This window comes from Palaemon carinicauda, chromosome 1, assembly GCF_036898095.1.
Source record: "Palaemon carinicauda isolate YSFRI2023 chromosome 1, ASM3689809v2, whole genome shotgun sequence".
NCBI lineage: Eukaryota > Metazoa > Arthropoda > Malacostraca > Decapoda > Palaemonidae > Palaemon > Palaemon carinicauda.
Window position 1 is genome coordinate 127,458,042 of NC_090725.1, and position 24,290 is coordinate 127,482,331.

At 34.8% G+C, this 24,290-nt stretch overlaps 1 protein-coding gene across 1 annotated transcript in view; it reads right to left on the reverse strand.

The window, feature by feature from the left end:
* Window positions 1-24,290, reverse strand: part of LOC137658397 (uncharacterized) — a 176,745-nt gene that overhangs the window by 28,358 nt on the left and 124,097 nt on the right. Inside the window, exons 35-39 of the mRNA XM_068393122.1 lie at window positions 22,939-23,062; window positions 22,351-22,530; window positions 11,169-11,559; window positions 10,792-10,892; window positions 9,841-10,015 (exon numbers count right to left, since the gene is read on the reverse strand). Coding sequence (XP_068249223.1) covers window positions 9,841-10,015; window positions 10,792-10,892; window positions 11,169-11,559; window positions 22,351-22,530; window positions 22,939-23,062 — 971 coding nt within the window. The remainder of the gene's footprint in view (window positions 1-9,840; window positions 10,016-10,791; window positions 10,893-11,168; window positions 11,560-22,350; window positions 22,531-22,938; window positions 23,063-24,290) is intronic.

Sequence of the window (24,290 nt, forward strand, 5' to 3'; positions counted from 1 at the left end):
TTGAAGATCACTCCCTTCTGCCATGTTTCCCTCCCTAGGTAATGAAATCAAGTTTAGATCAAAATAAAAAATCTGAATCACCTGAATTTATTCAAGGTGGTGTTTTACAAGCACCCTATATCCAGACCAAGTCAATACTCTTGATATCCTGGAACAGCTTATTCGAAAGAAAAGTTAAGGAATAAACAATTTTTCTCACATCACATGTTTATAGGATGAAGATAGGATCAGCATTCTTATAAAGACGGTCATATAACAACGGAATGTTCCTATTGAAAGGCGCTTTTTGGTCTGGGTTTTCTAAAAAAAAAAAAAAAAAAAAAGACACTTGGGGTTGCTGTCAGCTTTTTCACCTGCTGCCAAAGAAAGGACCATCCTGCTATGGCCTCATGGTGAGATACACACTTTTCTTCCACAATGAATATAAAGAACCTTACTACGATAAAAGAGCGGTAGTTGCCACACATTGGTTAAGACTAGCCGACCAAAAGCTAAAGGTTGTGTAAATGCCATGACATAAAGATTTACCTAGAACTATTGACTATGAATATTAATAAAAAACATTTATCTCTCTCTCTCTCTCTCTCTCTCTCTCTCTCTCTCTCTCTCTCTCTCTCTCTCTCTCTCTCTCTCTCTCTCTCTACCAATACAAGATTTATTTATCAAATGTTCTTTGGTAATTAGAGAGAGTAATTCAAAATTAGAATAATTTCCCGCAACTAATGTAACTCCGTGTTAAATGATGTGCTTTGCTAAAAGCCTGTACATGGGAAACCCTCTTTTGTTGAAAACAGGAAGGAAAAGAAAAAATAAAAAACTCAAAACAACAAATCATCTAATTCTCTTCTTAATAATGTCCTCTTCATAATCTACTATCTTCTTAAAATTACGGTATTTATTTTGCAGCACCCAGGAACATATAAAGTAAGTATTTTTGATGGGTGGTGACATCTGTTTGGGTACGAGACTCTTACTTTTCCAAATTGACCATGATACCCAGATTGCAACAGGCCAAATAGTCTGTCTTGATTCTAAAGCAACTGCCTCTCAGAGGAGATTGGAATCAACCATTCGTCAAGTTACCTTAAAAGAAGTTTTTTAAATACTTGAAGAATGGTGGACAGTCTTAAGCACACATCTTTAAACTTTTATACGACTCCCTTGAGGATGAAGCAGAGGTACTTTATGTAAAAGTAATGAACAGCTATTTGAAAATACTATTCCTTTTCGTACACTGATCATATGAAATCTTCCTTTCAGATGGCAGAATGCATGGTACTTGCAGTCGCCATGCTGAACAGGGTTTGACAAACAAAATTGTTCCCTAAAGATTGGAAAATGGTCTCCAGTCTTCAGCTGATATCTCCATCATGTAGAGTCGACTGTAAAAACTTGGAGAACTGCCTCGAATTACTTAAAGCTCATTTTCCTCTATTGCTTTCATCTGTGCTACTAAGGATAGATCCTTCAATGATTTTGGAGAGTAGCTCTGGAATGCCATCGTAGTTAGAATGATAGGAGTACCAGGATTTATGAAGAGCAAATTATATCCATTTCGAAGGATTTCTACCATTCCCTGCTCTGTTCCATATCGCTGCCACATTGCCAATGGCATGATAGACATCACTCACTCACAGTAGCTTCAGCATCCCCTTCCACCCTTCTTACCTCTGTCACCCTTCCTGATAGGCTGGCTTTGGAGCAAAAGGGTGGAGCATTGGCTACACTTTTCTTAGAGAAAGAGGTGGCTGGAGGTCATGATCTGGCTTTGGATACATTTGGAATTCCTTCAAAGCCGATCTCAAAGATGTGACAGAGACCTTAAGTTGTTGCTAAAGCTGCCTTTGAAGTGGCTGAAGGTTACTGCATGATGAATGGTTCATGACAAGTCACTGCCTTCGCATCCAATAGGAACATTTTGCTGTACTTAGCCAACATCTCGGGATTTGGCAATTACAAAGTAGTGGAGAGGTAAATGACTGCACTGCATTACTGGTTGATCCACAAAGCCACATGGAGGTTGGCTATGGAAGAGGATTCTATGATAGAGGAATCAAGAGCAGATAATGCAGTAACAATGGGCAGGTGATACAGGCCCGCACCCTTGAGCACATAGAATCTCCTCTTTTGAGAAAGTGTGAGAGGCAGATCTTGCTCAAGTGGCTAGACTGCAGTGAAATCCCAAGTCTGTGGATGTGAGAATATAGTCTGCGTAAGGCCAAGCAAGCAAGTTCTAACTATGGTAACTCAACTAAGGTCTTTGATCCTTGAGGGGCTTCAAAAACTCTGATCAATGACCATTGAATCTACTATCACAAAAGCAAAGGTAGCCTCTCCAGGGCTATTGCATTTACAAAGGAGTGTAAGCGCATCATCAAATAAACACTCAGTCTCAGGAATCTCCATTGGCACTGAACCACATTCAGTAGTCAAAGGGGTGTTTAAAACCCAAGACTCTTATTTCAGAAAATTAGAAAGTAGAAGAAAAATCTTACAAAAGAAAAAAATGTTTGGAAAATGATGGAAATAAAATGTAAGATAGAAAATGCAGAACAAAAGATTATACAATCGAAAGAAAATGAAAATAGGGACTTAGAAAAAAGGACACTTCAAAATATAAAAAAAAAACCCAAAGTACTTTACTCCTATGCAAAAAAGATGAATAAAGGGAGATTAGAAATAGGTCCTCTAAGAATTGAAGGACGGTTAACGAATGAAAAAAAGGAAATATGCAACATATTAGCAGAAAAATATAGTTCACGCCAAGAATTGCGAATAAGAATAATGAAACAGAAATGAGAGAGGAAAATGTTGAATATCTAACGGATATTGATATTAATGAAGCAGATATTGTCAAGGCTATAAGCGAAATTAAAAATGGATCGGCAGCCAGACTGGATGGAGTTCCAGCGATTTTGTTAAAAAAAAACTGCACACACTATCGCGAAGCCGCTTGCAATGCTGCTAAGACAAAGTGTAGATATGAGCGAGATATATGTTGAACATAAATTAGCTTATATAACCCCTATTTTCAAAAGTGGATCAAGACTAGAGGCAAGCAATTATAGACCTGTTAGTCTAACATCACATATTATGAAAGTGTATGAGACGGTAATAAAAAAGATAAATAATAAATCATTTGGTTAAAAATAATTTGTTTCATATAGGTCAACACGGTTTTGTGCCCGGAAAAAGTCCACAAACCCAACTGATAGTGCACTATAAAACATATACAAAAATATGATAAATGAAAAAGAAACAGATGTGATCTATCTAGATTTTGCAAAAGCCTTTGACAAGGTAGACCATAATATATTAGAGAAAAAAATGAGAAAGCATAATATTGTGGGAAAGATAGGAAAATGGGTAAAAGAATTCCATCAAAACAGAAAACAGATAGTGGTTGCAAATGACGAGAAATCAGATGAAGCTCAGGTAATATCTGGCGTGCCACAAGGTACGGTATTAGCTGCACTCCTGTTTGCTATTATGATCTCAGACATAGACTGTGATGTTAAAAACTCTGTAGTGAGAAGTTTCGCCGATGACACAAGAATAAGTAGGGAAATTACTTGTGATGAAGATAGGAACTCGCTACAAAGAGATTTAAACAAAATATATGAAAAGGCGGAGTTAAATAGGATAGTATTTAACTCCGATAAATTCGAATCAATAAATTATGGAAACAGAGAAGGAATGGTATATGCATACAAGGGACCTAATAACGAGACAATCATAAACAAGGAAGCAATTAAAGACCTTGGTGTAATGTTAAATAGGAATATGTTATGCAACAACCAAATAGCAACACTGTTGGCTAAATGGAAAGCAAAAATGGGAATGTTATTCAGACACTTTAAAACAAGAAAAGCTGAACACATGATTATGCTTTACAAAACTTATGTATGTAGTACACTCGAGTACTGCAATCTGATATGGTAACCACACTACCAAAAGGATATTGCACAAATAAAGAGTGTATAAAGGTCCTATACTGCTACAATAGAAGAAGTTAAAGACCTTGACTACTGGGAAAGACTGCAATTTTTAAAACTATACAGTCTAGAAAGGAGAAGAGAACGCTACATGATAATACAAGCATGGAAACAAATAGAAGTAATTACTGAAAACATCATGGAGCTAAAAATATCAGAAAGAGCAAGCCGAGGTAGATTAATAGTGCCAAAAAATATACCAGGAAAACTAAGGAAGGCACACGGGACATTAATCCACTACGCACCAGCATCGATAATGCAGCGATTATTTAATGCGCTGCCAGCTCATCTAAGAAACATATCACGAGTGAGCGTAGATGTACTTAAGAATAAGCTCGATAAATACCTAAGATGCAGCTCAGACCATCCAAGACTGGAAGATGCAAAATACACCGGAAGATCGGAAGATGCATTAGCAACTCTCTGGTGGATATACGAGGTGCCTCACACTGAGGGACCTGGGGGAACTCAAACATAGAATAAGAGATAAGAGTAAGAGCTCCCTCGCAAGTAGGTCTCAAGAAGACTCTCAGAAGAGTGTTGTTCTTTTTCCTAGAGTATATGCCATGCAGACCACGCACAAAACCAAGAGGGTACCCTCAAGAGGTTAAAGGGGGCAGGTGCCCGATTGACCTTTGGCCTTGACTTCAAAAGCAGAACATGCCTTTGATCCTCACACCAACAAGAGACTGACGAAGTACAGTGTACATGAGCCTCTAATAAACATAAAAGAGGCTTGTTGTGTGCGTACTGGTCACTTGGTAGTAAAGGGCTATGTCATGCACATGCAATGGAGCATATCTGTGCCAGTGAAGGTGCAGAGAGCGGTCCTTAATGGTCTCTTATTTTTGTTTCCTACAAATGGACTAGTCATGTAGGGAAAGAACAGATAACAGATGATCTCGTTCTCATACAATAGAGTTAGTGGGAACGTCACCTTTGATTGGAGAGTCACAAGCAAAACGATCATGTGTAAACCAATTATATGATGACCAATCACACAAAGACCTATTCCTGACATATCAATTGTGAGGAAACAGAGGATCATACTCCTGGTCCCACTCTCACGAGGGAATCTCTTGCCACTCATAATAGTGAGGAGATCAATTGCTGGTTCCTTCAACCCCAGCAAGAGCTAACAAGAGACAAAAAGGTATCTCTAAATCAACCACATGAAGAAAAGGTAGAAGGACAGAACCCACCATCCTTACCAATAGTGAACATGCTAGTTTCAATACAAGACTGAGCCCCAATAGTGGGAGCATCAGCCCATGTAGTGTGTGCCGAGACACCTTCTCGGTCTGGGTTGATTCTCAGTAACATAATGGCTCTCTCTCTCTCTCTCTCTCTCTCTCTCTCTCTCTCTCTCTCTCTCTCTCTCTCTCTCTCTTGTCTGTGTGTGTGTGTGTGTGTGTGAGAGAGAGAGAGAGAGAGAGAGAGAGAGAGAGAGAGAGAGAGGTTAATCATACAGGAAAAGGGGCCTAATAGTGCATATGCTATGTTTGGTATTATAGTGAGCACCGATAGCAGGAGCATAAGGCCCTGTACCTCATATTAAATCACCTTTTCAATCTGGGTAGGTTCTTGATACTGCACCATCTCTCTCACATCTAAACAGGGAGAGACAAGATGGAGTCTTTATCGACTACTGTTAATCAGTCTTCGTAGACTTCTTCAATGATATGTTATTTTTCTGTTTCTACTTAGAAATAACAGTGTCTGAAGAATAAGAAAGACCAGGCAAAGAAAAAGGAAGAGCTAGCATAGGATGAGAAGCACACATCTTGTGGCTTGCCTTCTTTGGAGTTGGGGAAAACAATGATAACACTCACACAGGTGTCACATTCTTCAGTGCCTTCATGGGGGATGCAAGAGTCGGGAAAACACCACAGGGGAAGCCTTATAAATCCTGGTGGCAGCCAAAAAAGCCTTCTCTTGAGAGTCACAGCAGTATACATGTGTCCTATACACGCTCATACAATGTAGCGCTATTTTTTTTTTTTTTCTTTTTTTTCAACACTGACCGAAGCTGACATAAATGTGGTAAGATACAGACGCCTCCCCCGTGACAAGCTAGAACAGTGACAAAGCTGCCCACCACCCACATATGCCACCCCTTGCTCACGCCCCAACCACAACCTCTACAGCCCTTCGGCCGCAATTCTGCTACTACCACTCCAGATTCGGGGCTGCTACAAAAAAAAAATTTTTTATATGATGCAAGTACGGGTGTGCAGTTTTTAGTATACACTGGTGCTCGCCGTTCCCTTCTACCTAAGTCACTCTCTAGGACACAAATTAGTCATTCTAAGCTTGCGGATGTCTCCCCGGTAGCTGATAATAGATTTGAAATTCCCATCCCCCCCCCCCCCTTCCCTTGGATACCAAACACTTACACTATTTTTTTGGAGAGCCACATTGCATGGGAAATTCTTCATTGCCGACTTAACATTTCCAATTATCAATGAGGATTTCCTTTCCCAATTCCACCTCTTGATTGATGTGGCAGATCAATGTTTAGTAAACGCAGTCTCATTCTCGTCAACACATCTTCAACCTGCCCTCTCCAACCTCGCGCTAAACATCAGCACATACACCCACCTCCTCATGTCGTACTTGGAATTCTTCTGTTCGGAACTTTGTCAAAATCTCACGGTTCCCGCCAAGCACAGTATTTATCACCACATCAAGATGATGGGGCCCCCAATGTTTGTCAGATTTAGCTGTCTGACCCAAGATCGTTTGGTAGCCACTAAACAAATGTATTAGCTTGTTTGTGTGAGCAAGAGTGATGATCAAGTCTTACACTTTCAAAACAAAATTTCGTGAACTGCTTATAATATACTTATATAGAAACTTAAGATAGCCATACAGATTGCAAAGAATTGTGCAATTTACGGGTTGAATTCCAATTGGAAAAGGAATGGAGATCATATGTTTCATTCCTTCCCCAATTATGCAAAAACAAAGAGCAAATTGGTTAATGCCTGTCGGAGACCGAATAGCATAAATAAAGATCCTGCCTGGATATGCAGCTTACATTTTGAAGCATCGGAATATACAAGAAATCTCCAGTATGAGTTGCTAGGATACCTCTCCCAAAAAGGCTACTTTGATTTGAAGCTGAAGCAATACCAACACTTCATTTTTCAACAGCATGTAAGACAAGTTTCCTTTCAAGATGTTGAAGGGATAACACTAGGTATAATTTCACGGAGTATTCATTACGTTATGTGATATCTTCATAAGGCAATGTTCAATGATCTCTTCATAATTTGAATTAATTTCACTGCACAGAATACCCTCATTGTGAAAAATATATAAGACAATGATAACACTAATATGTAATATCAGTATATTCAGCTATCGTAAAGGTTAAAAGTCTGCTAATGTAAATGCCTCAGTAAAATCTTTTGAATGATGGTTAAACTTCACCAAGTAACCCAGTGGCCCCCATAAAGGATACCTTCTGTGTAATTGATAAGTATCCTAGGATATCTGATTGGGTCTTTTAAGCCTTAGGTAGTTAAGAAGTAAAGTATCTTTGGAATTTAAATTCCATTAAAATAGGTAATGAAATTACATTAGCCTACCTGGAATATTTAACCAACTTAAGTTTCAACCTTTTTCCTCACAATTCCTTAATTGCAGGACGGATTCGAAATAGTACCTAAACATTGGAATGGCTTTAGCACTGACAAATCTTAAGTAGAGTATCAAAGATTTTATGTGGAAGTAATTTTTTCTGGACAGCACACATTAGTGTGAAGGTTTGGGAACTGCAACATCCATTTTAGATAGGTTGACTGGCATATACAATTTGGGCTGTATGTGTGGAAGTTATTGTATGTGACACCTTAGGGTATTGTTTTCTTGAAATATATGGTATAAATGAACATTAAGATTTAATCTTATTTTCATTTATTTTTCTGGGTATTTTCCATTTGCCATTTATTGATTTTGTGTGAAGTGCTTTGCATCAATCGTTCAACTTTCATTGCTTGGATATTGTTAAGATGTCCAGTTCATTAGTGTTGCAATTTTGCAAAATAAAGATATCAGATTAGTTTAGCCCAACTCACATCTTTGTTTCTTTCATTGATTGATAATTCGGGATAGTCCTTTGATAAGAATTTAAATGTTTTGACTATACTAGATGTATTGGTATTTACAACGAGGGTTAGTTAGCTTGAACCAAAGGCAAAGGTGATAGTTGAAGGTGCACTCATTTTCTTAATGTATTGGTATTTACAACGAGGGTTAGTTAGCTTGAACCAAAGGCAAAGGTGATAGCTGAAGGTGCACTCATTTTCTTAATTGCTTCGAAGTTAAAGATCCCGATTTCTGAATTAAAGCTAGTAGGCAAAATTTAGAACAAATAAATGAATTGTTGCACTACTTCTTTCCTTTCCGTTTTCAACAATATTGTCTGCAAATCAATTGCATGTCCAGCATCTCAGTGGGGTCTTTAGAGCAGATTTGGAATAGTTCCTAAGCATTGGTATGGCTTTATTATGTGGAAGTAATTTTTCCCTGGACAGTACACAATTGTATTAAGGTCTGTGAACTACAACATCCAAAGTATTAATTCTAAACTGGTGCTCTAGAGGTTGTGCTTTTTTCCCCCAGGGATGATCTTTATTGCCTGTCGCAGGAAGGCATTTCCGGCGAACGTCTCCCACGCAATCGCTTCGAAAACCTCTTTCACATTCCTTATTCTATCCTAAATGGGAAAGTCCTTGAGAATCAAACTGTTCCTAACCCCTCCATAAAAAAAAAAAAAAAAAAAAAAAAAATTAACAATTTCAATGTATTTACTGTTCTGAAGCACAACATCCTTTGAAACGACACTTGAAATAAAAAAAAAGCAGTTTTATAAATTCTGACTTACACAATCCAAAATAGTTTGCCTTCTAACTTTAGGAAATATAAAATGATATGTTTTAATTTATGAATCTTCTCTTTTCTGGTGCAAATGGGAGTTGACATTTAGACACAGTACTAGAAATTAAAAAGCATATAAAAGATCAAAATAATATTTCATCATTCTAAAATTCTTTACTTTGTCATACGCACTTTATTATGAAAGAAAAATTATATCCATAGCTTCTAAGTCTAGTCTTTGAAAAATCTAATCATCTTGTAGCTGAACCTGCAATATGTGTAAATAATTATAAAGCAAAACATGTGTTTAATATTATAGTTCCTAATGTTCAATCCTATCATACCTGAGGATTTAAATACTTAAAATTTAATTGTAATTTTATCTCTCATATTCAACATTATTTGAATGAATGATTCGTTGTACTGTACTGTATTTGTAAAGATCTGTGATTTTCTTTTAAATAAAAATTACATATACATAAACTGTATTTACTACTGAATTTAAGAAGCATATCCAGTACATCTGAAAAATGTTAGTGGCAGAGATGAGAATGTTGAGATGGATGTATGGGGTGACAAGAAGAGATAAGATACGGAATGAGTTAATCAGGGGTACCATAGGAATTAGAGAAATATCAGATAAGATCCAAGAAAGTAGACTGAGGTGGCATAGTCATGTCATGAGAAGAGATGAACAGTATATTGGGGGAGGAGAGTGATGGAAATGGAGGTACAGGGAAGGAGAAGGAGAGGGAGACCAAAGCGAAGGTGGATGGACTGTATCAAGGATGACCTTCAATCAAAGGGATTAACCGGTGATGAAGTGTGGGACAGAGGTCGATGGAGAATGCTGGCCAAAAACATCGACCCCACATAAAAGTGGGAAAAGATGCAGACAAAGAAGAAGAATCCAACAGATATAACTTCAGGTTGAGATGGAGTATAAAAAAAGAATACTTACATAACTATCTCTTTGAATAAAATCATTTTCATTTCCTGAACTATCAGCAATAGGGAATCTTGTATCTAGGCTGAAGTCAAGCTGAGATTTGGCAACCCTGAGCCCAACAAGAGTGCTAAGAACATTTTTGGGCTCATCTTGGTAACTCATTGATAGGCATATTCCAGGCAGGTACCTAGAATTAAATATTTAACGATGGTTACTAGAAGGATAAGACTATTAAAAATGCATGACCATATTTGGTATTTCATATTAAAGTATATATATATATATATATATATATATATATATATATATATATATATACGTGTGTGTGTATATGTGTGTGCGTGTGCGTGTGTGCAAATATATATATATATATATATATATATATATATATATATATATATATATATATATATATGTATATATATATATATGTGTGTGTGTGTGTGTGTGTGTATATATATATATATATATATATATATATATATATATATATATATATGTATATACATACTATATATATACATATATATAGGGTATATATATATATATATATATATATACAGTATATAAATATATATATATATATATATATATATATATATATATATATATATATATATAGGCATATATATAGACATATATATATATATATATATAGTGGCTAAACTGTCATCATTTCAGAGTTGAAACCTCCACCATTAAAGTGAAATAAATGACGAACTACTTACTATGTATTTTCTAGGTCAGTAATTGGATTAGGATAAAGCTATTGTCCAATACTGTATTTTAGAAAAAAAAATCCTGATAGAAACGTGTAGATTTAATTCAGACTTACTTTTACTCTAAATCTGTTTGTTTAAAGCAATATATTATTATCCCTAAGGAAAAATATTAAGGTGAATAAAACATTAAATTTAGCAAAGAACTTGGTCACTAAAATTAGGAATCTAAGAAGATACTTACATTTTGAGATCTTCCAAGAGCTCTTCCATCCGGGCTGTTTGTGCACCTTGACCTGTTTGGCTGTCGATGGCTTTTTCTGTCACTCTTAATCCAGTTAAAACCTACATAAAGAAATTGAAAGAAATGAAATGCCGAACTCTCTGAAAATGAGTAAATGAATCATAAAACCCTGACTCGACATGAGGGTATAAATTAATGGAAATAAGATACTGTATATACAGTACTTTGGGTCAATATTATCATAAAACTCAAATTATCTTTTATCTCCATTCAACAACTTGAAAGTATAGTTGTTAATATCGTGTGAATTTTATGCATACTGTAAATATACCTACAGTAATCAAGACACATAATTTAAAGTGCTTAATGGAACATACATCTTCAAGGGTCATTGGTTTGAATGTAGAGTTATCAGTAGCACTTGAAGTTGTTGCTTGTCTTTTACTCCTCCTCCTGATTCCACTGTCAGCTGGTTTATGGAGTGCAGATGCTTTAGAGATACCATTTCTTACAGCATTTTGATCCTCATCAGTTGAGGGATAGTAAACAGCTTGATCGTCTGAACTCGTTGGCAGATACATGTAACTGTCAAAGGCCTTATCATTGTATTGTATTACAGGTGTTCCTGACAGTAAGGACATCAACTTTCTCTTCACTGATAGCAAGTCATTCAATGTATCCCCTGATACATCTTCTTGATCTAAGAGATCCATTGTTCCGGATAAAAAGTCTTTAGCACTATCAAGTGAGCCCTGACCACTGTTCATCCTGGAATGTTAAGAAACTAAGATATAATCGCATATCTTTATGTGAATCAATACCACATACAAATACCAAAAACTTTTTTTTATAAAAGGTAATAAGTACTGTATTGCTTACAACAATGGTGTCTGAATCCTAAGAAGATTAGAAAATCTCTAAGTGGATGCTCAGGTAGTTTAAGTTTGTTACTAAGACTTACTCTGCAATGAGAAAAATACTGTGAATAACGTATTTACTAGAAAATTATAAACATCCTATAACCATAACACATACACACACACACACACACACACACACACATATATATATATATATATATTTATATATATATATATATATATATATATATATATATATATATGTATATATATATATATATATATATATATATATATATATATATATATATATATATATGTGTGTGTGTGTGTGTGTGTGTGTGTGTGTGTGTGTGTGTATAATCCATTTTATATTCTATAAGCTACTACTTCTGACTCCTCATGAATAATAAATTTGCAAACCCAGAAATTCAGATATGATTTATCAATACATTATTATTTCTATGAAACTCCCTTATCTTCTTAAAGCTTCTCTCTCAATGGGTTTTTTATAACGAAGTTTTTGTTTCCTTTTAACAGGCCTAGGTCTCTAGCGCAGTATTGGGATTATCTGGTAATTAATGGCAATAACCTCGGCTTGGACACAGCACAGGTGCCACAGCCCCTTCCCTTTCAGTCTCCTCGTTACCTTCAGTTGAAAGGTATCAATGTGTTCCCCTTCCAAATTAGGTGAATTTTGAGATTTAGGTTATTAGCAATAATAATGGAGGACTTCTGGATTTGTTCGAATTTCCTGTGAGAGTTGCTCAAGGGAGTTATTATTTTGCGAAGTGGTTCTAAGGCACCATTCATTAGGGGTGCGCCTGATGGAGTTAATTGCCTCATGATCCTCGCACTCTCAGGATACTTCAGGTTCTTCTACAGAACCCTCTCATTACCGTGATACGGTCTGATCTTTACAACCACCGTTTTCTGAGATAGAAGACCTAACTGATAGACTGGATTCTAATATCCCTTCACTCGCTCAAGTAGGCAATCAGGATTATGAATTTTATACCTATATTAATGACGTTAAATATTGTATGGTTCCTGTAAGAGAGGTCAGATCATATTCAGAAAAAATATTCAAAGCTTTAGAGAGAGATTGATGGTTGACACTTTTTTTTCAGATGGAAGAGAGCTTGGTCTAATATAGGCTTGGCTACTAGCACATCTCAAGCACATAGTCAGAAAGCAGTAGCAAAATAGGTGGGAATTTTGTTATGAAAGCATGCCACCTGTTCAAATGTCTCACGGACATCTCAATTAAGTACAAAAAACCATTTTGGCAGCCTAAGATACATGTATGACCAGCATGGTGATTCAAAACCAGATAGCACATATTGCTGAGTAGGAATACAGAAGTTTCACATAAATTATATTGTATATATAAAAAATTTGTATATATATACATACATACATATATATATATATATATATATATATATATATATATATATATATATACTGTTTATATATATATATATATATATATATATATATATATATATATATATATATATATACCGCAACAACAGTAAGCAATGCAGCCATTTGATGTCCATTGCAGGACAAAAGGCTCAGACATGTTGGCCAGTGCTGAATTGTGACGGTTGGGAGAATTTTGTCTGATCGCAAACAGAAAACCAACTTAGTATAGGTGCCCCTCAGTAGTACAGCTTTGCTGATCATGGTGATACACAAACCATTCCACCACCTTAAGGTATCCCCACTCAAAAAGGACACACACACACGTGTATATATATATATATATATATATATATATATATATATATATATATATATATATATATATATATATATATATATATATGTATATATATATATATATATATATATAGCAACAACAATAAGCAATGCAGCCGTTTGTAGTCCACTGCAGGACAAAAGGCTCAGACATGTCCTTATTCATATATGGGGTTTTGCCAGTTTTCATTACCACGTTGGCCTGAGCTGAATTGTGATGGTTAGGAGAATTTTGTCTGATCGCTAACGGAAAACCAACTTAGTATAGGTGCCCTTCAGTAGTAGAGCTTTACTGATCATGGTGATACACAAACCCTTTCACCACCTTAAGATATCCCCCACTCAGAAAGGACACAAACACACAGACACACACACACACATATATATATATATATATATATATATATATATATATATATATATATATATACATATATATATATATATATATGTGTGTGTTTATATATATATATATATATATATATATATATATATATATATATATATATATATATATATATGTAACCCAGCCACTGAGGGGGGGGGGGCTCAACTTGGTGCCGGTCCCAAGCCCGGATAAATGGGGAGGGTTGGCGGCAGAAAGGCATCCGGACATGAAAAATTAGCAAAAACCGATATGACCGGTGAAATATATATACATATATATATATATATATATATATATGTATATATATGTATATATATGTATATATATTTATATATATATATATATATATATATATATATATATATACTTACATACATACGTATATATATATATATATATATATATATATATATATGAATCTATATATATATATATGTGTGTGTGTGTTTGTTGGTGGATTCATAATTTTCTAGGTGCATTATTTCACATCTATTCTTGTTGTAGAGGTGATTATTGATGTAGACATGAAGTCTGTACCACCTGCAAAATCAAGAAGACGAGACACTAACTACAAGCTTTGAATCATCTGCTAATCTGTAACTGTCAAAGACTTAATTGTTACTCCTATTTCTCACAAGAATGTGCTTGATATGATCTAAGAGCATGCCAGGCATGGTGATGACAATTTCCTAGAAATCAGCAAGTGCCTGGGTAATGTTACTCATGATGAACGCATGTCAGCTACATGGCACAGAAAATGTTACTAAGACACAGTTCATGTTGGAATGTGCAGGTAAGCAAAGGAATGGTATAAAAAATGGATATAAACACCATTGGAAGTCCGAGCTGGACCAAGTGGTAGCAATTTTATCTGTTCAGAGTCAGTGCTCTACAACAAGGATCTTTGCTTCCTCTGTGAATGCTCTGAGTGTGTTAGAAATCTTATGCAGAAGATTTCCACAACAAGTACTGGCAAAGCTATGAAATAAGCTATTCAGAAGAACGTTAATGAGAAATTGTTTTTCAATCTTTTCATATTAGTTAATCCAGAAGATGCACACGCAATCAACATCAGATGCCATAAGAGATGCTTGGCCACACATGTCAGCAATGTCAATAACAGAAAAAACCAACTTGAGCCAAACCAAAGCAATGCTGATTTACTTGATGCAGAAATATAATTCCTGAGTCTGATGGAAGAAAATGAGGTCGACCATAAACCTCTGGTCACTAATGAAAAAACATAGGCTGCAAAGAGAATGTAATAAGAAAAAAAGGTGAAAGTGACTTCAGGAGATGAGATTGTTGAACATAAAGAAAAACAGAAGCATTTTACTTGCATGCTGATGTTGCCAAAATCAAGATCTAACAATGGCCTGGATGATACAGTTGGCATTTATGAACTTTCTGTTGTGCAACGTTTAATGTTTTCTGTAAGTGGGATCATGCTCCACTAATCCTCAAAGAGTAGTCTGAAGTGTGTGTTGGAGAAATTGAACAAAAATGGAGAAAGTGTTCCTGATACAATTGAAGAGATCCATGACACTGTGAGAGAAGAGCAGGAAGGCACACCTAAAGAAGTGAAGGTGGTGATACTGGATGGCATGGCTGAGGTTCAATCAGTGGATAAATCTGACTTCATCACATACTGTATCTAGTTAGCTGATCACTCCACCAATCATATCCTGGCAAAATAAAGTGATGCAGATGAAATTCACCTTTTCTTTGAGTGATATAATGTCCCAACCTCTCTCAAGAATGCCTCACGTGACAAGAGACAGGGAAGTTAGGCCTCAGTTGCTTATCATATAACAGACTTCACTAATGTATCCAAAGTACCAACGAAGAAACTCCTGGTCCACGTCACAACAAAGTCCAACCTCACAAGCTATATGTATGAGAAGGTTGCTGAAGTGAAAAAATAGATGGTCATTGTATGGGTAACCCAGTGCTGGTAACCCACAGAAATGTCAATCACCTTCACAGTCAGCAGGAAGAAGTAGACACAAAGCTTCTCCTTCATTTCACTGATGCAACCAGTTGATGGGCATCAGTCATCAATATCCTCTCACCATTATTAAAACTTTGTCATTATCCTCAGCTGTGCAAGAAAACCAACTTTGTGGTGGGAACTTGTACTAACTGGCGATATATTCCTCAAGGGCCCATTTATAATGCCATTGGACTTCATGCCTATGTTACTTTGCCAGGGTTGCATGCCATCAGTGGGGCTGACAATACTGGCAGCTTTGCTGCATACGGAAAACTGTCATTCTGAAAGGCATTCAGAGAGGCAAGTGATAACGAAGTATCAGGACTAGGAAAACAGGAAACCACACCAAAACACTGCAACATGGTTCTTGCTAGAATCAAAAGGTTTATTTGCAAAGTATACCTGCCAGGCACCAAGATCACCACAGTTCAGAAGCGGAGATGGTTTTTTGTACACAAATAGGCAGATGCATGTTGAGAGGCTCCCTCTTACTCAAGATGCACTGTAACAATCAAATGTGACACAAACAGGTGCAGCTGTCGAAGAGCCAACTTCAGCTGCACAGAACTCTATGCATGATGTGAAATCGATGACGTGTATGAAACGACAAAGCTTTGGTTTGTGGGGAATAGTCTGAGCTAGAGGATTTTAGCTATGAAGATGTAGATGGGGAAACGTAAACTGTACAAATCATGCTTGTGAGGATATTCATTCGTTATATTCGTGCCAATTTATTAACAGATACCTGTTTTCCGTGATATAATTTCACAATTATTTTCAGTTTAATGATAGAGATAATTTCAAGGGTTTAGCTACTTTATTTGTTTTACTAAATAATGTAATGGTAAAAATCACAGATAGAGGAAAAAATAAAAATTAATACAGATAATAAATATGAAAATTTAATATATACATATACAATATATATATATATATATATATATATATATATATATATATATATATATATATATATATATATATATATATATATATATATATATATATATATATATATATATATATATATATATATATATATATATATATATATATATATATATATATATATATATATATTGAATTCACAAATTCACACACTTTTCTCAGATTGCCAACATATTTTTTATTGTTATTTGATACATCCTTAAAACATCTACATGTGTGGCTTGTTTTCATACCAAAATTCCCACGGATTTACAAATGCGACTGTACTATTGGGGAGTTAATGTAGATGCTAGGATCTCTACTGCAGAAAGAAATCCTTTGCCTGGTGCAGGCACGAAGATTGCCATTCGAAGTTCACAAAACCCTGTATTTACCTTTTTAAAGGATTTACCAGGCAAAGAATCCTATTTTCGGAAGGTATCAAATTAAGCTACATGAGGGAAGTTCTGATACTATTTATTCTTTTAATTTGTCTCTTGATGGTCCTCTAAGGCGATTTATACTTCACAACATAACTTTCATAGACTGAATCGATAAATTAATAATTCAATAGTGAAGAAAAGTTTCTCACTCAGTTCCCCTATATGATTAAAACATATTAACCTTAGAAACCACCTGTGATCTATAAAACAATCAATAACCTAACCTTATTATATAATAGATAATTCCATTGAACTAACTGTTGGTGTAAACAAAATGAAATATGTGTACACTCTCTTCTTGTAATTCAACAAAGAAATGTTTTTTTTTTCTTAATAAAGTGGGAATATACTTGAAATTCTTTCTTATGAATTGGCTCTTATAGAAGAGAATTTTGATGGTTATCAATCTTGAATATATTCTAGATTTCTAACTTGTTTAGATGAAAATATTTTCAATGGTTATTCCAAGGCTGCATCAGCATTTATGAATTTTGCAGTTAAGAGTAAGGAAACGAGTGTGTTCTATGATTGGAGTAGTGTCTAATACACAAAAACACACTTTTATTTCTTTCTTTATTTTTTTGAGACTTTTATTTGATAAGATTGGAATCAATGATATGGTGTCACAAGCAGGATTGAGGACGCAAAAGCCTCTGTTTTGCCTTATTATCCTGTAGCAGCAAAGTACCTAAGTTACTCTTTTCATACCTTATTTTTCCCTCCAAGGAAGTTGTTTCATAATAGAGGTAGACTATCGGGATTTTTCTTTAACAGGCATTCCAGCCGAAATGACAACAGGGTCATATAACTAATAGGTGATTGCTATGATGGTCTTCCTGGTCTTTCCCAACAAATCCTTATAGGAAAAATTTTTCCCAATTTTATCAGTTATGGGAGAGCCTAGATCCAATAGCATGAGTGATGTCCATTGTCAAAGTGGGCTACTGAGTATCTTTCTCCTCCACTCTTCCCTTCTCCAAGGAATCAAAACCCTTGTCAAGTTATTGATTGCAAAATTTTTAGGGAAGAATGGGATAGAATAGGTCTTTGATCCATTTTCATGGGTTTTACAACAGGTTTTCCTTGTCCCCCAAAGCATTGGGATGGAGGAAACCAGTTCTAGATATTTCGATTTTAAACAGGTCTAAAGTTCTCACTAGGTTTTCCTAGTCCCCAACGCATCAGTTCTAAACAGGTTTAGAATTCTCACTAAGTTTTCGAAGGAGACATCCTCTACAGTCCTGATGACAATAAGGGAAAAGATTGGATGCTTATGGTAAACTTAACAGATGAGTATTTTCATATTCCTTTTCATCAAATTCAAAAAAATATTCTTTGGCTTGTGATTGGTTCGAAGGTTGATAACTCCCAAATTCTTTACCATCTCTTAATGGATGAGATTTCTTGAGAAACCAGGTTCTTTAGTACCTGAACAACTGGTATTTTTGAAAGATTTGTTAGAAAGAATTCATATTCAGCATGTGAGGCTACTCAAGTTACTGGAAACATTGGGAGTCAAGGTCACTTTGCAGAGAGGTTTGTTTATTCCAATTCTGAAAATTGCATATTGAGGGATGATAATAACAATAGGCCATTTTCTATTTATTCAATCAGAAAAGAGATTTAGTCTTTTCTTATATTGGAAAAGTTCGAGAGAATCAGTTTGCTATCAGGTTGGATGTAGCTGAGACTGCTTGGACAAAGGCTTCCTTAGAGAAGCCCATTCCAATAGGTTGCTTAAAGATGAGAGCTTTCTTATATCATCTTAATCAGCAATGGAAGAGGATCTGACCTAGATACAATTTGTATCCCAATGATGCACAATCAGCTTCAACTACTGAATCAGTTGGACAATCCTTGGTTATACTAAGGAGTGTCCTTATAAGTGAGGGTTCCAGGTACATCTCTTTCCACAAATAATCAAAAGGAAAGATGGGGCGCCAACTCTATATCATTTCCATCTACCATGGAAGTGCTTGAGGACAATAAACTCTTCATATCAATTGCCTAGAACATTAAGCAATGTTCAATGTAATTAAGGATCAGGAGTCATGGGCACTGGGAAATACATGGCTGTGTTTTCAGATAAGATTTGAGCATTGACTTATATTTTGAACCGGGGGAAACAAGGTGAAATCGTTATACTGTATCTTGACACCAGACATTAACTTGGAGGAATTTGAGGGGAATAATCCATCTACATCGGTTTATTCCATGGTTTATTAGTGGTTTGGTTTAGATTAAACATTCTTCCAAATTATTTTTTTCCAAACGAATGGTCTCTACATCCATTAGCGTGGGTATAGATTTAGAATTCGTGAGAAGACCAAGCTTGGACATGTTTGCAACATCACTCAACAACAGGTAAAAGTGATTTGCTTACTTGTTCCAGATCCTTTAGCATGGAAGGGGGTTCCCTATTACAGAATTGGTTAAATCTGGATTTTCATGCTTCTCCTTTATTCTCCATAATTCAAGCTATGATAAATAAGTTCAGGATGACTATAATAGGGCCCCACCCCACCATTTATCTGCAAAGAGAATACAGTGTTTACAGTTTCGTGGCTTCTGTTGTCAAAATGCCAAAGGGGTTGACATACAAAACCAATCTTCTCAGACAACTGGATTCGAGGTCGGAACACCCAAACCAACTCGAAATACATCCAACTGTTGGGAAAATGTCAACCTGATTCTCCAAGAAAGACTGTTTTTAAGTCCTCTAGATCAGGCATGGGCAACTATTCGTCAACTGGGGGCCACATTTTATAATATCCAAGTGAATGAGGGCCACATGATAATTGACATATTCAAGAAATATTACTTGCCCAATGTATATTGATTTCATTTTTGTAATTCCTCGTTGTTGTTTTTTTTACTATGAAACTTTATATAAAACTGACATTTCTTTCATTATTTCCTAAAGATAATAATGATGATTACTGGTATAAATAAATATAATTCATAATGCTTCAGTAACATAGAAATTTTATGGGGCCATACAAAAAAACATCGCCAGCCTTAAGTTACCCATGCCTTCTCTAGATTTTCTGGGTAAGGAAGGTTCCAAGAGGCAGACAACTCATCGATTTTATAAAGGCAACGGAAAGTTTATTTTGGTGGTGCAAATCATGGAACGTTTCAATGACTAGGATTAAATTATATATGGTCAAACTTTGAATTTTGTTTATAAGAATGGAAACTTTTCATTTCAGGTATTAAGGGCTATATATCTATACATAAGGCTATAGACTTAGATTTATCTTCTTTGAACATTATTACAGAAGTAATTAGGACTTTTATTATTAAGAAAACTTAAAATGTTAAAACGATTTATTGTAACCTGGGTGCAGTATCCCTATATTTAAAGAGTCATAAATCTCTGAGCTGCGACGCCTTTTTTTGTTAGCATTATCATTAACTAAACACAATAATGAATTACAAAAGCTATTTGATTAAATGTTTTACATACATTCTGAGCAATAAATAATTTTAAGGTGAAGGTTGCCCTCATTTTTTTATATTTCCTCTTTCGAAAAGAAAGTGGGTGATCTATCTCAAAATAAATTTCTTTGCCCTGTGAGAGATGTCAAGTGTAGTTTGGACAAAACTAGACCTATTAAGGGAAAGATTCCTTACGTGTTTTCTCAGGTAAGGATTTCAAACTATCGATTTTCAAAAAATGCTATGCCATGTCTTGAAGGTTAGGGTTCATGATATCAAAAGGGCAGCTACGTCTCTAAATGCCTGTAGGAATCTTTTATGGAGAGTCTTAAGGTGCATACACACTGCACTGATTTTTCGTGTTAACACGCCATATGACGTGTTAACACGTGTTAGCAAAAAATCTGGAACAGGCATTCTCATAATGCAGTTCACACCGGTCTGATATGTCGCGTAACACGTCAGCTGACGTGTTACGCGACATAACATGCATCAACACGCATCAGATCAAATTCAAAACTCCCAGATATTCGTCAGAAGGAAATCTGCGTCAGATAGGTGTAGGGGCATATTATTGCTTAGTGTTTTGATATTATTCAATAATGTTTCGAGGTTATTTTATAGTGTTTCGATATTATTCTATAGTGTTTCGATATTATTCTATAGTGTTTCGATATTATTCTATGTTTTGAAATTATTCTATAGTGTTTCTATATTATTCTATGTTTTGAAATTATTCTATAGTGTTTCGATATCATTCAACAGGTACTATTCTATGGTGCCAGAGTGTTTTCGTTAAGGAAACGTGCTCACTCCACAAAAAAATCAAATCTTTCTGACGTAACACGCATCAGATAAATAAAAACATCGTTGTGTTATATGATGCAATCTGTTGCTGTGTGTTGACACCTCATATGGCGTGTTAACACGAAACATCAGCGCAGTGTGTATGCACCTTTAGTGGCCGTTCAATGAAGTACCAAGTCATTATTTGCTAGGAAATACAGTTTTCATATTAAGATTGTCAGGCTTTGGGTATTGCAGTACTCGTAGCTGTGGGAGATGTAGTTTAAATGCCCATTAACTTTAAACTGCTTAAATTTAATAAAGTTATAGTATTGTTTTTTACTTTTAAAAGTACACATTGTTGGGTAATTTATGAATATATTAATTTGATTTAGGGTTGTATTTGGCTTACAATCAGGATGCTCGAGTATAACATCTCATCTGGTGATGATTAATAAGAGCGTTACTAGATTAGAAGAGGTGTGTCTCAGGAGCTAGTTAAGTTTATCAGTTTAAGGTTTTACATTTTACTATCTTTCCATCGGGAACCCACCTCCATCATTCTGTGGGAATCAGCATTATGAAAGCCAGGGGAGTTTCATGAAAAATAAAGTAAAATTTGATAATAAGATTCATTAGTTTTATAATCACCGGATATTCATAAAAATCCCCTATCCTCCTAAATAACTAATGATGTCAAGAGGATAGGGATTTAGTTTCGACTTCGAGACTGAAAAGACAAAGGGGATAGCAGTGTATTCAAACCATGGTTATTGCCATTAACCGCTAAATTATCTCAATACTTTACTAGAGTCCTAAGTCCATAAAGGAAAGAAAATGGAAAATTTTCAGTTTTAGGGCATTCGTCCATATATAACCAGTCTTCAAGAGAAGCATTATGAACATTAGGGGTATAGAACGAAAAATTTTATATTTGAAATTCTGTTTATTTACTTGTTCAGCAGATCCACAGTCTTTCCTTGAACAGATTCCTCAGCATATGCAAGCAAAGCAGATGCCTCATTTCCAGCACCCATTATACCTAAAGTAGCCAGTTGTGCTTTTACTGCTGCAAGAGCCTCTGCAGTACCTGCATCATCCTGCAGTGAGTTTGAAAATTGGTCTGCCATGTTCCTAAAAAAATCAAATACTTTAGAAATAATATATGGATAAATATGAAGAAAAATTATGTAACATGCTTTATTGTTGATATAAGAATAAATTATAATTTCAGTCAATGGTAAGTATAATGATTTGGCATTTGATTTTACAAGATTTTTTTTCTATGACTGAAATGTAATAATTTATTTTTCACTCTAGTACAAATTTCTCATATCCAATAATTTATGTGACAGTCATACATTTGCAAGGCCATTCTACAACTTTCATTGAAGAATACACATCAATCTTTATTTCCTTTCAATTTCTTCCATATACTATATGGACACTAAATTAATATTCCTAACTACGCCACTTTCCTAGCAGACAATGTTGGATGCTTAACCTTCTAAATGAATCATCTAGCCAAAAAGCACAGCTTACCCTAAAATGCTTGACGGGATACTCTTGGGCAACTTCACGAGGATTTGATCCAATTCCTTCATATTGCAAGCTTTGTATACATCACAAACTCTTACTACTGGGATGACTTTTGAAACTTGTGAATCTGTATGGAGTTTAAATTTTTTCATTATTATTAAATTCCAATGGTTTTGCACACCAATGATGATTACAACTATCTATTATATACTTAACAATGTTTGCTTATATGTTCATTAAACTCCCGACATTATATAAGTCTGAAGTACTTAAGTATGCAATTGTTAAAATTTTCAAGAAAGGAGTACAAAAAAAATCTATCTTAACCTGATTTGGGCTTCCCCTGTTACTTGGGAACCGAAACTAATAATAAAAAGCAATGTTTCTTGGAGATGTGTAAAAAGATCCAATAAATGATAAGAATATTGGTAAATAACATAATGTAATAAATGGAGACGTTTTGGTTGTAATGAATCTAATTTTTAAAGTAAAATTAATCATATCAATATCCACTTAGAATCTGTGTTGTAGATCTTTAATGAAAAGCTTCGACTAAGATAATATAAAAAAAAAAAAAATCACACTTCCGTATGTATGACCATTTGTTCAGGCTGGAAAGAAACTTTGGTAAATACAGTAATAGCGTAAAGTACATTCTCTCCCTCCACTGTCCTTTTGACTTCCCATTTATCTTTTGTATAAGCAACTGTGTAGAAAGGGCATTATCTTTGAAAGTGTGGAGACAGGTTTAGTGTTGTGTGTGTGTGTCCATATATATGTATATGTATATATATATATATATATATATATATATATATATATATATATATATATATATATATATATATACTGTATATGTAATTAGATATGTATATACACACACACACACACACACACATATATATATATATATATATATATATATATGCACACACACATATATATATATATATATATATATATATATATTAGATATGTATGTATGTATAATATATATATATATATATATATATATATATATATATATATATGTATATATTAGATATGTATGTATGTATAATATATATATATATATATATATATATATATATATATATATATACATGTATATATATATATATATATATATATATATATATATATATATATATATATACATCATCATCATCAGACGTTGTAAGTCCACTGCAGGACAAAGGCCTCAGACATGTCCTTCCACTCCTGTCTCTTTCTGGTTTTTCTTTGCCAGTCTATACCTGCAAATTCTCTTAGTTCGTTAATCCACCATCTTCTCTTCCTTCCCCTTCTTCGTTTGCCATTCTAATTTTTGGTGAAAAATATTCTCTACAAATTTA